Source organism: Talpa occidentalis, unplaced genomic scaffold, assembly GCF_014898055.3.
Source record: "Talpa occidentalis isolate TD23 unplaced genomic scaffold, MPIMG_talOcc4v2.1 talOcc4.15, whole genome shotgun sequence".
Lineage (NCBI taxonomy): Eukaryota > Metazoa > Chordata > Mammalia > Eulipotyphla > Talpidae > Talpa > Talpa occidentalis.
The window spans coordinates 48,384,328-48,400,717 of record NW_023601543.1 but is presented as its reverse complement, the minus strand read 5'-3'; the positions used below and the strand labels follow the sequence as shown (position 1 = coordinate 48,400,717).

The 16,390-nt window shown below is 36.1% G+C and overlaps 1 protein-coding gene across 1 annotated transcript in view; it reads right to left on the bottom strand.

Annotated features, from left to right (window-relative positions):
• Positions 1 to 16,390, bottom strand: part of OPHN1 (oligophrenin 1) — a 414,559-nt gene that overhangs the window by 271,600 nt on the left and 126,569 nt on the right. The window contains exon 5 of the mRNA XM_054695894.1: positions 1,311 to 1,382. Coding sequence (XP_054551869.1) covers positions 1,311 to 1,382 — 72 coding nt within the window. The remainder of the gene's footprint in view (positions 1 to 1,310; positions 1,383 to 16,390) is intronic.

Below are 16,390 nucleotides of genomic sequence, written 5' to 3'. Positions count from 1 at the left end.
TCATTATTTTCTGACCATGTGATTTTAAAGATTGTCTGTCCCTCGATTATATTGTTCTCAACTAAGTGCTTATGCTTACGAGACTCTGGATGAAATAAGCAGAATCCAGAATTGCTGGGTTATCCAGAGAACTCACTGTGCTTGAATTCCAGTCAGTCAAAATAATGCTCAAATTAACTGATAATTTTCAGAAAGCATAATAGTTCACTAATTTTCTATTTCTTCTTAGAACTTGTTTCTTTCATATCTTTGATCCAAACTGTTTGGCATGACATTCTAGATAATAACCACTGGATCGAAAAGTTCTTAGTCTTAAATGGGCCATATGCTTGGTCAAGATACTATTGATACATTTATTTCTGCCAGAGTATCTTGGTTACACATTGCACACATGACTAAAGTTCACAAAATAGGCACACACCTACCTGAAAAGAATGAGTTTTACAATTATTCACACCCCTTTATGAGACACTGGGCCATCAGTGTGGTCTATGCTGGTAAAGCTAGGAGGTATATGAATATTTGCCACAGTGCTATCTAGTAAAAATATCTACAATGTTGGAAATATTATATATGTGTGCTGTTCAACATAGTAGCTACTAGTCACATGTGGTTCCTAAAATGTGTCTAAAGTTTAGTTTCCCAAACTAGGAAACTGAGTTTTGTTTTTGTTTTTTTTTTGTTTTTTTTAAAGAAGATTATTTATTTATACAAGAACTGGGGTATAAAGCCAGATGTGCAGGAGGGTGATAGGATTCACCAGAGACAGAGCGAAATTCAGTAGTTAATTTTACTTTATTTCAATAGCTAGTTGCTACCATGTTGTATGATTAGCATAAATCTAGTCAGTATGGCTTAAGGGAATGATTGTGGTATTTAAAACTAAAAGACTGTTAAGTCTAAAGTCCAGCTACTGTTACTTGCTATATAACACTTACCATGTACTTTATCTTATCCAAAGCCCAGTGGCCTCATTTACAAAACGGTAATAATATCAGAATCTCACAGGGTAGTAATTAGATGATAAATATAAAGTATCTAACCCAGTGCCCAGCACTCTTTGATAACAGCTATTATAAAGCTCCTCATTTTCCAGATGGACAAATGAAGCTCCCAATGAAGTGACTTGTCCACAGTTAGAGCTTCTTGGTAACATAGCCCATAATCACTGCAAGATTTTCAGGAGTTTTTTCCATGATATGTTTTCTTATAGAAATGAACCTTCCTCACTACTGAGGATGTAAGAGTGCTTGTCAAAAAAAATATCCAACTGCTGTAAAATATATCTTACACATTTGGTGAGTATGTACCTTGGTGAAGCCTATTTGCTCCTTCCGGAAATTTTCCAGGGGTTTAATCAGCAAATCACTAGCATTGTGTACCTGGAGAAAAGAAAGAAAAAAAAAGACAACTTTTAGATTAACAATGTTCAGCTTCAGGAGTCTATGTAATATACCATCTTGCAAAATATTCACAAGGTTGCCGGTTTGTTGTCTTTTGCTACTGTCTTCTTTTTTCTCATATTTATCTCCTAAAATCAGATGCTTTGAGAGGAAGTTAGAAAAGTAACACTATGGGCATTTCTCTGAAACATTACTGGTAGTCTGATTTTAATCAATAAATACCCAGAAATTTGTCCAGAAGCAGAGACAGGAGGCCTGAAGTGTATCTTGCAAAAAGAAGAGAAATGGAATGAAGAATCCATGAAAAGGTCACTTATACCAAGTGTAAACCATTTCATGAGAGGCAAATGAATAAGCATTTATAGCATCAGGATAAATCCCAGAATAAACTGTTTCTAATAATGCCCTGGTATGTCATAAAATCAAAACATTTCCTTCAATACTTGGAGTATATTACAGCATCATAGAAAACACTGGACCAAGCCTTCAAATTACCTAATTACTGATGCCCAGAAGCTGATAAGAACAGCCTGTCTAGAGACTAAAAATAGTGATATTGATAGGTTTTGGAAATATAAAAAAATCCTATCCAAATTAAAGCCCTTGTTCAGTGGCCAGGTAGAGATTTGTCAAGCATTGTCTTCATATAATCCTCTTGGATTGCATCTGTCCAAGGTAATAAGTATGGTTTGTTACTTTCAGGGGTATGTATTAGTTGCCCTTTAAGGGAGAGTCTTAGAGAAGGCATCAGAAGCACTGAACTTTTTTAAGTCATTGCATTAATTCTGATTTATCACAAGACAGGGAAATGAGGGTCTAGCTGCCTTGTCAGATGAAACATATGGTATCAGAGAAACAAGATATATCTTCATAATAAAAACAAAACACAGTAGAAAGCCAGTTATCCAGATCTGTATTTTCCAGACTAAGAAGCTTGTGTAAACTACTACCAAAAAACATGGCAAGTTGAAGCACTAGTACATATATTTTTAATACACTGCTGAGGGGAGCAGCGGGCGAGACAGGAGAGGTCTGTCACGAAATGTGGGACCCTCGCTGGTGGCCGGGGATAAAACCACCACTGCAGAGGCTGCAGGCAGCTTCGCAGACCAGCGCTCAACCGCTGCGCCACCAGGGAAGACCCACTAGTACATATTTTAATCAGGTTGTGCAGGCATTTTTTGGTCTCATGTTACATGCTCAGTTATGATTCAAGGCACGACTATATAGACAAACTCCTATAACCAAAGATCCACTAGCATCCCTCATATTAAAACAAAAAAACTCCAGTGGCTCTCTGTGATTGAAAACAAGAATTCTTCTACTGAGTGACCCCTGAGCACCCCTTATGGAACCAAGTAAAGGCAGAAGAAGGGCCCCGAAAAAAAGGTGAGCAGCAATCCAGGAAATTGCCCTCCAGCCAGCGCATGATTACCGGAGGCCAGAGACCTCCCATGCAACTGTGCACCCCATGCAGAAGAGCAAGTAAAGCCAGGAAGGCAGAGGGAGGCCCCAGCCCCTTGGTGAGAAGCAACCACTTAGGTGTCTTTTGGCCCACACACAGCATTAGAGTCTGCTAGAACCCCTACCACATGCAGAGACCATGCCCAGCATTATAGGTTAAGATGCACATGAATATGAAGTAAATATTTTTTAAACAGAGTAGTATTAATCAAGTCTCTTTACAGATATACAACTGAGCCTTTGCATATGCAGATACCCCAAGGATGGCAAAGTTGGCAACTTTTCATGTCCCAAGGGGAATTTCTTGCACCAACATGTGTGCCAGGAACTTATCACTAGGGTTCATAAGGACAATGTTTTTTACATGTATGGCCCTGTCTCAGACTTTGAAATTGTTCACTATAGTTTCCAATAATCACATTGGCAATAGTTCTCTCATTCTCATACAACACAATTAGATGATCTGAACCATTTCTTTGATACTCATTGGTTATTATACTAGTTTCTACAAGAACATAGACCTACAGACACAGCAAAAGGTCAGACTGAAGCTTGGCTCCATTTTCTTTTTCATTCTGTTTTATTCTTAAATCCCTTAGATATCTAGCAAGTATGCAATAAAGCCTTTTTTTAAGTAAACATGGACTTTAATCCTGTTTCTGATCACTGCATCCGTTCTGTGAGCTCATTAGGAGAAATGTTCCTACCTTCTATCTCAAGGTAGATGCTCTTGCATAAGTAATAACCTAAACGTTTCTATTAAATGAAGCCCAAATCAGCCATTTAGAAGAATAGAAAGGACATTCAGTTCACTACTATAGGATTATACAGAAATTAGAAGGCTAACCAATTACCAAAAGAAGACATACTATTTGAAATATTACTGGATTCTTGGCCATCCGCAAAGCAAAGATCTTGAGCATGGCAAATAGACTCTCTTTAAACATCAGAAACACATTCAGGCAAGCCTCCTACCCATAATCATGCAGGGAGTTTGTTATATAGACATTAAAAGGCCACCTTGTCAGATACACCCCTACGGTACTGTGTAAGAACATCACAGCTAGAATGCTCCTGATTTCCTCCCTCCAAAGTTCCTTTCATGATTTAAATTCATTTATGACATTTGCAATTATCAACTTGACATTTGCAATTATCTCATACTAGGACTGTGAACATCCTTCTTATTCTTCTAGAGTTTCTTTTGGTTTCTTCTTATAAAAAGGATAATGAGTTGTTTAAAGCTTTTCAGGTTATCCTCATTGGGGTACAGGTGCTTTTTTACCATAGTTGCAGGAAATGGGAGAGTTGCAATCAAGTAATGAATACCTGGCATATTATGAAAGGCCCTTGTAGAGGCTAACCTTCACAGCATTCCTGAAATTAAATGGGAAATGGGGAGCCAACAGTCAGAACATAATTAAAGAGTTGTGAAACAGAAGGGCACAATATAAAAACAGAAGAAAATGAGTCTGTTCCATGGAAAAGAGGAAGTAGGAAGGGTGAGAAAACAAGATCTTACTCAATCCAAATTCAATATTTTTTTTTCTTAAACTGGGGCACAGTCAGAGGTGCTAGAGGGTGAGAGAATTCACCACAGACAGAGCAGAACAGGCAGACAGACCGAAGACTGCTGAGGGGAGCAGTGGGCGAGGCAGGACAAAGAACACAGAGGCAAAGGCAGAGGTGTGGCCCTGTGGTGAAGAGCCCTGCCTCATTCTTATGCTCACCCTCAGCCATCAGCACCAACAGCCACCTAAACCTAAGGCCTTCCCCAGGAGAAACCCACAGACCTCCAACTAAAAGGAATTTTCTGTGACTTCTCTTCACCAACCTCCCTCAGTGGAGGCAGTTCTCCTCAAGGCCTCCTGCCTGCAACCATGCAGGACTCTCAGCAAACATGCCCCTTTCAGAACAGCTCTTTCTGCCCACTTGTGTCTTTGCAAGTGTACTTTATTATTCTGTCACTTTCCAAATAAATCTGCCCTTTAAATATAATTAACGTCTCTGTCTCATGGAGAACCTCGCCTGGGAAACTCGCCCTGTGCTGTTGAAAACGGAGCTTTGGTGAAACCTTTCCCAGAGTGAACCCAAGGACCCCGTACTCCAAACCCACTCACTCCATCATTCATCCTAAATTAATGTACATTATGTACTAGCCTTATGTCACAACATTGAAAATGCTAAGTTGTTATTCTCAAATGTACTAATTTATCAAAAAGGAGATTTCCAAAATAACAAAATAAAAATAAAAGGCATTTTCCTTATGATAAAATATTTTATCTTCTAAATTCTTGCCTTTCTCACAGGCAGATTACCTACCAGAGACTGTGAGCTAAAGTTATGCATATCACCCAATTTAAAATATGCATATTAAAAACCAGTAATGACAGTGGACATCCTTGGATTGTTCCAGATCTTAAGGGGAAGGATTTCAGTTTTTCACCATTGAGAATAATATGGGTTTGTTGATACAGCTTTTATTATGTTAAGGTATATTCCTTCTATCCCAAGAATTTCAAGGGCCTGCATCCTAAATGGACTTTGAGGAATGCTTTCTCGGCATCTGTTGATATGATCATGTGGTTTTCATTTTCCTTTGGTGAATTACATTAATTCATTTTCAGATGTTGAAATATCCTTGTGGCCCTGGAATAAATCCCCCTTGGTCTGGCGTATTATCCTTTTGATACACTGTTGAATTCTGTTTGCTAGGGTATTATTGAGGATTTTTCATCTGTGTTCACTAGGGAGACTGGCCTGTAGTTTTCTTGTTTTTGTGTTGTCTTTGTTTGGTTTTGGTATTAGTGTAATGTTGGCTTCAAAAAACTTATTTGGTCCTATTTCTTCTTTCTCAATTTTTTGAAAGAGTTTGTGTCAGATAGGCACCATTTCATCCTGGAACGCTTTGAAAAACTCATTTCTCAAACCATCTGGTCCTGGGAGTCTGTTTTGGGGGAGGTTTTTGATTACTGTTACAATTTATTTGCTTATAATTGGTTTTATTGCTGTTTTTTTTTTTAATTTCTTCTTCATATAGTTTTGGATGATTGTATATTTCTAGGAATTTGTCCAACTATTCTAGATTATTGAACTAACTTGCATATAAATGTTCATAGTAATCTCTTATTATCCACTGAGTCATCCTCATTTATAATCCAATTTATTTGTGTTTTCTCCCATTTATTCTTTGTTAGCCTGGCTAGAAGACATTGTCCAATTAGTTTTTCTTTTTTTTTCAAAGAAACAGCTTTTGGTTTCATTGATTTTTTTGGATTTTCTTTTTTATTTCTATTTAATTCATTGCTACTTGAATTGTTATTATTTCCTTTATCTTACTGGCTTTTGGGGGGCTTTTACTTATTCTTTTTCTATTTCTTTGAGATATTAGGTTGTTTCTTTGATTTCTATCTTGTTTTTTGATGTGAGTCCCTATTGCTACATACTTTACTTTTTATTTTTTTTCCTTCTGACATCTCTGTCAAATGTTACAGGTAATTTTAATTTTTTATTACATAGGTTTTCAGTTACAATTAATCATAAAATTTTGTTAAACTGAACGTCCTAACATTGCTCTGATTGTGTTGTAAATTCCAGTATTTTTTCAGTTCAGTGGTTATTAATTTTTTTTTAAACAAAGGAAAAATTAAAAGCCCAGTAGTTTCAAATATTTTCCCCTTTCTTAAAATACAACAATCCCACTGTATTGATTGCTCTGCTGTTTATCCACTGTGTTTTGTTTGAAATCGAGCTCTGGCCTCTGAGCAGATTCTTGTCCTGTTACCTTTTCTAATGATTGTGTTTCCTGGTGTGTTTCTTTCTCTCTTTTTTTATTATTTTCTTACACTGTTTTTCATTTTTGTACAATATTTGATTTCTACCCCCAAGTTTAGTCTCCATAAATCTCCCATCACCTGTGAAACATCACCACAGACCCTTGTGCTCTTCTCTCCCCTGTTTTTTTATTTATTTTAAAAGATTTTTTTTATACAAGAGCTGGGGTACAGGCCACAGATGCAGGAAGGTGAGAGGATTCACCAGAGACAGAGTGGGGAGCAGAACAGGCACAGGGAACGAAAGCAGCACTGAGGGGAGCAGTGGGCATGACAGGAGAGGTCTGCAGAGCCATGTGGGAATCTCCCTGGCCAGCCAGGAATCTACTTTTATCTCTGATCACTTATTTGGTTCCCCTACAATCCTCCTATAAGTGAAACCATGTGATATTTTCCTTTTTCCTTCTAACTTATTTCACTGAGCATAATCCTTTCTAGTTCCATCCATGTTTCTGCAAATGACATTAATTTATCATTTTTAGGGCCTCCCCTGGTGGCGCAGAGGTTGAGTGCTGGGCTGCGAAGAAGCCCACAGCCTCTGCAGTGTAGGTTCGATCCCCACTCACTGGAGAGGGTCCCACATGGCGCGACAGACCTCTCCTGCCACACCTGCTGCTCCCCTCAGCAGTGTATTTCATCAGTCTGCCAGCTTTGCTCCCCGCTCTGGCTCTGGTGAATTCACTCACCCTTTCCCACTTCTGACTTTACCCAGTGCTTGTATAAATAAATAAATAAATATTTTTAAAAATTATCTTTTTTATTAGCTGAATAGTATTCCAACGTGTATATATATATACCACCTCTTTTTGATCCAGTCATCTATTTTTGGGCATTTGGATTGTTTCCAAGTCTTACCTATTATAAATAGTGCTGCAGTAAACATAGGGGTACAGGTATCCCTTTGAATTGATGTTTTTGTGTCCTTTGGATAGATCCCTAGGAATTAAATTGCTGTGTTATATGGAATTTACATTTTTTATTAGTCTGACGAACCTCCACACAGCTTTCCATAGTGGCTGGACCAGTTTGCATTCCCACTGGCAGTGGAGGAGTGTTCTTTTTTCACCACATACCCACCAACATTTCCTATTGCTAGTTTTTTTTTGTTTGTTTGTTTGTTTGTTTGATATTAATATGTCCTTTGCCTGGGATGTAAGGTGGTATCTCATTTTCATTTTGATTTGCATTTCCCTGATTATGCAGAATGTTGAACATTTTTCATATGCCTGTTTGACATTTGCATCTACGCTTTGGAGAAGTGTCTTTTAAGTACTTATGCCCATTTTTTGACTGGATTGTTTACTTTGATTTTGTTGAGTTGTGTGAGTTCTTTGTATATCTTTGTGATCAGTCCCTTATCAGTTGTATGGAGTACAAAAATGTTCTCCCAATCAGTAGGTTGTCTCTTTGTTTTGGTTAATGTATCTTTTGCTGTACAGAAGCTTTTTATTTTGATGTAGCCCAAGCTGTTTATCTTTCCCTTCACTTTCTTTGCTTCAGGGGATGAGTCTTTAATGATGTTACTGAGATGTGTGTCACATAGTGTTTTACCTATATTTTCTTCTATATATTTCATGGTTTCAGGTCTTATTATTTTATCCATTTTGAGTTGATTTTTGTACATGGTGTGAGGTAGTGGTCTAGTTTCATCCTTTTGCTAATGGTGGTCCAGTTTTCAAAGCACCATTTATTCAACAAACTGTCCTTGTTCCATTGCATGTTCTTTGATTCTTTGTCAAAGATTAGTTGTCCATACTACAAGTGTGGCATTATTTCTGGGCTTTGTATTGGGTTCCATTGCTCTCTGTGTGTGTTTTTGTTGTACTACCATACTGTTTTAGTTATTAAGGATTTCAGTATATTTTGAAGTCTGGCAGTCTGATACCTCCATTCTCCTTTGTTTTAGCCATGAGAGCTTTGGCTATCTGAGGTTACTGTGGCTCCATATAAATTTCATGAATTTTTGTTCTATTTCTTAGAAATATGTCATTGAGATTTTTATTGAAATAGTGTTGAATCTGTAAATTGCTTTTGTTAGGATGGCCATTTTGATAATGTTAATTCTTCAAATCCATAAGCAGGGATGTGTTTCCATTTCTTTGTGTTTTATTCTATTTCTTGAAACAATGTTTTATTATTTTTTTTGTATAGGTCCTTCACCTCCTTTGTTAGATTTATTCCCAAGTATTTCATTTTTTGTCTCAATTATAAAAGGGATGGTTTTCTTGATTTAATCTTCTCCAGATTGACTGTTTGCATATAGGAAGGCTACTGATTTTTGTGTGTTGTTTTTGTATCCTGCTACTTTATAAACTGGGTCATTATTTTGAATAGTTTTTCTGTGGAGTTTTTAGGGTTCTCTATGTATATTTATCATCTGCAAATAATGATAGTTTTAGTTCTTCTTTCCCTATTTGTATTCCTTGTATGACTTTCTCTTGTGTTATTGCTCTGGCTGGACTTCAAGTAGTACATTGCAAAACAGTGTGAGACTGGACATCCTTGTCTTGTTCCTGATCTTAATGGAAAGGATTTCAGGTTTCAATCATTGAGAATAATATTGGCTGAGGGTTTGTCATACATGGCTTTCATCACGTAAATGTATGCTCCTTCTATCCCGAGAATTTCAAGGGCCTTCACCATAAGTGGCTGTCGAACTTTGTTGAATGCTTTCTCAGCATCTATTGATATGATCATATGGTTTTTATTTTTCTTTTTATTGATGTTTTGGATTGCATTAATTGATTTCTTTTTTTTTTGTTCTTTTTCTATTTTTTTAATTTAAATTTTATTTTTATATTCCCCATACAATCGCAACCCCTTTATTTTAACCCCAATCCCTCCTTTCACCGCCCCCCGCACCCCATAGAGTGTCTCTGGTTCATAGTTGTTTATTGATTTTGATTTTTACTTTCTTATAGTTATTCTTTTTCCTGGACTCTTATTTATGTTTTCTAGATTCCTGCTATGAGTGAGACCATCCGGTATGTTTCTTTTTCTTTCTGGCTTATTTCGCTGAGCATGATCCCTTCCAGCACCATCCATGTTGCTGCAAATTGCATGTGTTTATCTTTTTTGAATGCTGAGTAATATTCCATGGTGTATATGCTGAACCATCCTTGTGCCACTGGAATAAATCCCACTTGGTCATTATATATTATCCTTTTGATGCAGTGTTGGATTCTTTTAGGGATTTAATTGAGGATTTTTGTATTGGTGTTCATTAGGGAGATTGGGCTGTAGTTTTCTTTTATGTGTTGTCTTTGTTTGGTTTTGATCTTAGTGTAATGTTGGCTTCATAGAACGTATTTGGTAGTATTCCTACTTTGTAAATATTTTGAAAGAGTTTGTGTAGGATAGGCACTAGTTCATGTCTGAACATTTGACAGCATTCATTGGTGACGCTGTCTTGTTCTGGGCTTTTGTTTTGGGAGAGTGTTTTTTGATTAATGCTTCAATTTGCTGCTTATAATTGGTCTGTTTAGGTGTTATATTTCTTCTTTATCTAGCTTTGGATGAATATAGCATTCCAGGAATTTGTCCATCTCTTCTAGATCATTGAGCTTGTTGGCCTATAAATGTTCATAGTAATCTCTGATTATTCTTTTGATTTCTACAGACTCTGTCATAATTTCTGCTCTTTTGTTTATCATCCTATTTATTTGTGTTTTCTCTGTTTTTTCATCGTGATCCTGACTAGAGGTTTGTCTATTTTGTTTATTTTTTCAACAAACCAACTCTTGCTTTCATTGATCCTGTGGTCTGTTTTTTTTTTTTTTTCAATTTCTATTTCATTCATTTCTGCTTTTATTTTTATTATTTCCTTTCTTCTACAGGCTTTTGTGGAGTTTTTTGTTGCTATTGTCCTTTTTCTAGTTCTTTGAGAACTAGAGATTAGTTGGTTCTTTGAGTTCTTTCTTGTTTCTTAACGTCAGCCTTTATTGCTATATAACTTTCCAATTATTATTGCTTTTGCTGTGCCCCATACATTCTGAAAAAGTGGTGTCCTCATTGTTGTTTGACTCAAAGTATTTTTAAATTTCTACTTTGATCTCCAGTTGAATCCAATGATCTTCCAATAGTGTGGATTTCACTCTCCGTGAAATAGGAAGGCTCCTTGTTTTCTCTTCAAGGATTATTTCTAGTTTAATGCCTTTATGATAAGAGAAGATACTTGGAAAGATTTTGATCTTAATGTATCTGTTGATGTTTGTCTTTTGGCCCAATATGTGATTGATTCTGGAATATAATCCATGTGCATTTGATAAAAATGTGTACTTGGATTTTTTTGGGTGCAGTGTCCTATAGATGCCTGTTAATCCCATGAGGTCTAGGTCTTTATTTAGGGCTCTAGTGTCTTTGTTTTTCTTTTGTCTCGTTGATTGGTCCATTGGTGAGAGTGGGGTGCTGAAGTTTCCTAGTATATATGCATTTTCTCCAATGTCTATTTTCAAAGCTTATAATAATTGTCTTATAAATTTTGGTGCTTCTTCATTTGGTGAGCATATGCTGATGAGTGTTATATCTTCCTGATGCATTGTCCCCTTAATCATATTGTAGTATCCATCTATGTCTCCTTTTACATTTTTTAGTTTGAAGTCTATTTCATCTGATATAAGTATAGCTTTTCCTGCCTTTTCTTTTTGATCTATTTGCTTGTAGGATTGTTTTCCAACCTTTTACTTTCAGTCTATGTTTATCTTTTATAGTTAAATGTGTTTCCTAGAGACAGCAGAAGGCTGGATTTTGTGTTTTTTAAAGATTTATTTATTTATGCATACAACAACTGGGGTTTAAGCCAGAGGTGCAGTGGGTGAAAGGATTCACCAGAGAAAGTGGTGATCAGAACAGGAGGATCTACTGAAATACACTGCTGAGGGGAGCAGTGGGCAAGGCAAGAGAGGTCTGCTGTGCCTTGTGGGTTGCTCCTGGCTGGCCTGGGATCAAACAAGTGCTGCAGTGGCTGGCAAGCGCTTGACAGTGCTGTCTTAACACCTGCACCACCAGGGAGTCCCCAGATTTGTTTCATAATCCAGCCTGCTGCTCTGTGTCTTTTAATTGATAAGTGTAGTCCATTTACATTTAGAGTTAATATTGATACATTGGCATCTGTATTTGCCATTTTGTCTTTTTGTGATTTTATTCCTTATCTCATTCTATTCTAATTCATTTCTCTTTTTTTTTTTTGTTGTTGGTGTTGTTGTTGTTGTTCTTGTTGTTCTTGTTATTTTTGGCTTTAGGACTTCCTGTAGTATTTTTTGGAGTGGAGGTTTAGTAGTCATAAATTTCTGAAGAGTCTGTTTGTCTGAGAAGGTTCTTATTTTTCCTTCAAAGTAAAAGGAGAGCTTTGCAGAGTAAATTATGTTTAGTTGGCATTTTTTGACTTGGAGTTAGTTAAATATGTCACTCTATTTTCTTCTTGCCCGTAGCATTTCTTTGAAAAAGCCTTATGTTAGCATGACTGGTTTTCCTTTATAGGTTAACTGTTTCTTCTCCCTTGTCAGCTTCTTTATTTGTTCCATGTCTTGGGCTCTTGGAAGTTTTACTATGATGTGCCATGCTGTAGTTTTCCTTATTTTCCACATAGATTTTTTACTTAATTATTTATTATTTATTAATTTATTTGTTATTTTTTTATACTGTGGTAATTTGGTGTTCTTCTCACTTCTTGAATGTCTGTTTTCATCTCCTTAATCATGCTTGCGAATTTCTCTTTGATTAACTCCTTATAGTTTCTTGGTTCCATAGTCTCTCTCCTCACCTTCTAGGATTCCTGTAACTCTTATATTTCCTTTCCCCATGAAATCATACAGTTCTCCAAGTGTTTCTTCTTCTTTTTTTTTTTCCCTTGTACTTCACTTTCCTTTTCTTTTTTGGTTCTTTTTATCTTTTTATCTTTTGGTTGTTTTTATCTTTCATGGCATTGATCCATTCTTCCATTTCATTAATTCTGTTTTTGTTATTTTTCCAAGAGTTCTTTAGCTCCTTCACTTATGTTTTAATATCCTGTATATCCTCCATATCTTTTTAAAAGAATCAATTTCAGTCTTTAGTTCATTACTTATATTCCTCATATCATTATTTTACTTTTTGTCTTTATGCATTTTTATTTAACTATTTTATATAATTCTTACATCATCTTCATCTTTGCACAATGTATGCATTTTCATTTTGGTTATATTCCCCATACAATTGCGACACCCCCTTATTTTGACTCTAGTCCTTTCTTTCACCGTCCCTCCCCCCACCCTGTAGTGTGTCTCTGGTTTATAGTTGCTTGTTGATTTTGATTTTTACTTTGTATTGATTAGTTTTTTCCTGGTCTCCTATTTAGGATTTCTAAATACCTGCTATGAGTAAGACGATCCGGTATTTTTTCTTTTTCTTTCTGACTTATTTCACTGAGCCCGATCCCTTCTAGGTCCATCCATGTTCCTGCAAACTGCATGTGTTTATCTTTTTTGAATGCTGAGTAATAGTCCATTGTGTATAGGTACCACATCTTCTTGATGTACTCATCTATTTTGGGGCATTTGGGTTGTTTCCATAGCTTAGCTACTGTAAATAGTGCTGCTATAAACATAGGGATGCAGGTCCCCTTTGGAATTACTGTTTCTGTGTCATTTCGGTAAATACCTAGGAGTGCAATAGCAGGATCATATGGAAGCTCTATGTTTTTAGGTCAAGAAATCTCCACACAGCTCTCCATAGTGGTTGGACCAGTTTGCACTCTCACCAGCAGTGCAGGATAGTTCCTCTTTCTCCACAAACTTGACAAATTTGACAACAAACTTGACATATTTGTTGTTGCTTGTTTCTTAATATGTGCCATTCTCACTGGTGAAACATGGTATCTCATAGTAGTTTTAATTTGCAATTCCTGATTACAAGTGATGTTGAACATTTTTTCGTATGCCTGTTGGCCATTTGCATTTCTTCTTCAGAGAAGTTTCTTTTTAGCTCTTCTGCCCATTTTTTGACTGGATTATTATCTTTATTTTTGTTGAGTTTCATCAGATCTTTGTAGATTTTTGTGATCAGTCCTTTATCATTAGTGTTGTGTGCAAAAATGTTCTCCCAGTCGGTGGGGTTTCTCTTTGTTTTTGTTATTGTCTCTTTTGTTGTGCAGAAGCTCTTTAATTTGATGTAGTCCCAGCTGTTTATCTTTGCCTTCACTATCACTCCTTTGGGTGATGTGTCTGTAAAGATGTCTTTGATATGCATGTCATGTAGTGTTTTGACTATATTTCTTTCTACGTATTTTTTGGTTTCAGGTCTTATGTCTAGTTCTTTAATCCATTTTGAGTTCGTTTTTGTGCGTGGTGTGAGGTAGTAGTCAAGCTTCATTCTTTTGCATGTAGCAACCCAGTTTTCCCAGCACCATTTATTGAACATACTTTCTTTGTTCCTTTGTCAAATATTAGTTGACCATAAATCTGTGGGTTTATTTCTGTATTTTCTATTCTATTGCATTGGTCTGTGTGTCTGTTCTTGTTCCAATACCATGCAGTTTTCATGATTATGGCTTTGTAGTATAGTTTGAAGTCTGGGCATGTGATGCCTCCATTCCCTTTTTTTTTTTTTTTTTTTTTTTTTCAGAAGAGCTTTGGCTATTCGGGGTTTTTGGTGATTCCATATGATTTCAATAATTGATCTATTTCTTTGAAAAATGTCATTGAAATTTTTATTGGAATAGCATTGAATCTGTATATTGCCTTTGGTAGGATGACCATTTTGATAATGTTAATTCTTCCAATCCATGAGCAGGGGATGTCTTTCCATTTCTTTGTGTTCTTTTCTATTTCTTTTAACAGTATTTTATAGTTCTCTTTGTATAGGTCCTTTACCTCTTTTGCTAGGATTATTCCTAAGTATTTGATTTTTTTTTGTTTCATAATAAAAGGGATGATTTTTTTTTTATTTCTTCTTCTTCAGATTTAGTGTTTGTGTATAGGAAGGCTACTGATTTTGCGTGTTGATTTTGTATCCTGCCAATTTACTAAACTGATTGATTAGTTGAATTAGTTTTTCTGTGGATTTTTTGGGTTCTCTATGTATATTATCATATCATCTGCAAATAGTGATAGTTTAAATTCTTATTTTCCCATTTGGATACCTTGGATGTCTTTCTCTTCTCTTATTGCTCTAACTAGCACTTCCAGTATTATATTGAAAACCAGTGGTGAGAGTGGGCATCCTTGTCTTGTTCCAGTCTTAATGGAAATGCTTTCAGTTTTTTACCATTGAGAATGATACTGGCTCTTGGCTTGTCATATATGGCCTTTATGATGTTGAGGTTTGTTCCTTGTATCCCAAGAATTTCAAGGGCTTTTATAATGAATGGGTGTTGTACTTTGTCGAAAGCTTTCTCAGCATCTTTGGAAAATTATCATATTATAGTTCTTTTTGTTGATTTGTTGGATGACGTTGAGTGATTTTCTGATGTTGAACCATCCTTGTCTCCCTGGAATGAATCCTACTGGTCGTGGTAAATTATCTTATGGATACATTGTTTGATTCTGATAGCTAAAATTTGATTGAGGATTTTTGCATCAGTGCTCATTAGAGAGATTGCCCTGTAGTTTTCTTTTTTTGTGTTGTTCTTGTTTGGTTTAGGTATTAGTGTAATGTTGGCTTCATAAACGTGTTTGGTATTATCCCTTCCTTCTCAATGTTTGGGAAAATTTTGTGAAGGATAGGCACTAATTCCTCTCTGAATGTTTGGTAGAATTCATTGTAAATCCATTGGGTCCTGGGTGTTTGTTTTTGGGGAGGTTTTTTATTACCATTTCAATTTCACTGCATGTAATTGGTGTGTTTCGGTGTTCTATTTCTTTTTTATCTAGCTTTGGGTGATTGTAGAGTTGTAGGAATTTGTCCATCTCGTCTAGATTGTTGCACTTGTTTCCATATAACTGTTCATAGTATTTTCTGATTATTCTTTTGACTTCTAATGTGTCTGTTGTGATTTCTCCTCTTTCATTTGTGATCCTGTTTATTTGTGCTTTTCTCCCATTTTTCCTCTGTTAGCCTGGCTAGGGGTTTGTCTATTTTTTTTTTTTTCATAGAACCAGCTTTTGGATTCATTGATCTTTAGGATTTTTTTTATAGTTTTGATTTCATTTATATCTGCTTTGGTTTTTATTACTTCTTTTCTTCTACTGGTTTAGAGTTTTTGATTATTTTTGTGGTTCTTTTTGTAGTTCTTTGAGCTGTGAGGTTAGGTTGTTTCTTTGAGTTCTTTCTTGTTTCCTGATGTGAGTCTGTATTGCTATATATTTCCCTATTCTTACTGCTTTTGCTGAATCCCATACTTTTAGGAAATTGGTGTCCTCACTGTCATTCACTGAAATAATTTTTTACTTTCTTCTTTGATCTCCCCATTAGTCCAGTGTTCTTCCAGTAGTGTGGGTTTCAATCTCCATGAGGTAGAAGAGTTCCTTGCCTTCTCTTTATGATTTACTTCTAGCTTAATACCTCCATTGTCAGAAAAGATGGTTGCTATGTTTTCACTCTTGGTGTATCTGTTGATGTTTGTGTTGTGTCCCAGTATGTGATCGATCCTGGAGAATGATCCAGGTGTGCATGAGAAATACGTGTACTCAGATTTTTTGGGTTTAGTGTTCTATACATGTCTGTCCAGCCCAGGAGATCTAGATCCTTACTTAGAGCTTTAGTGTCCTTACTTAT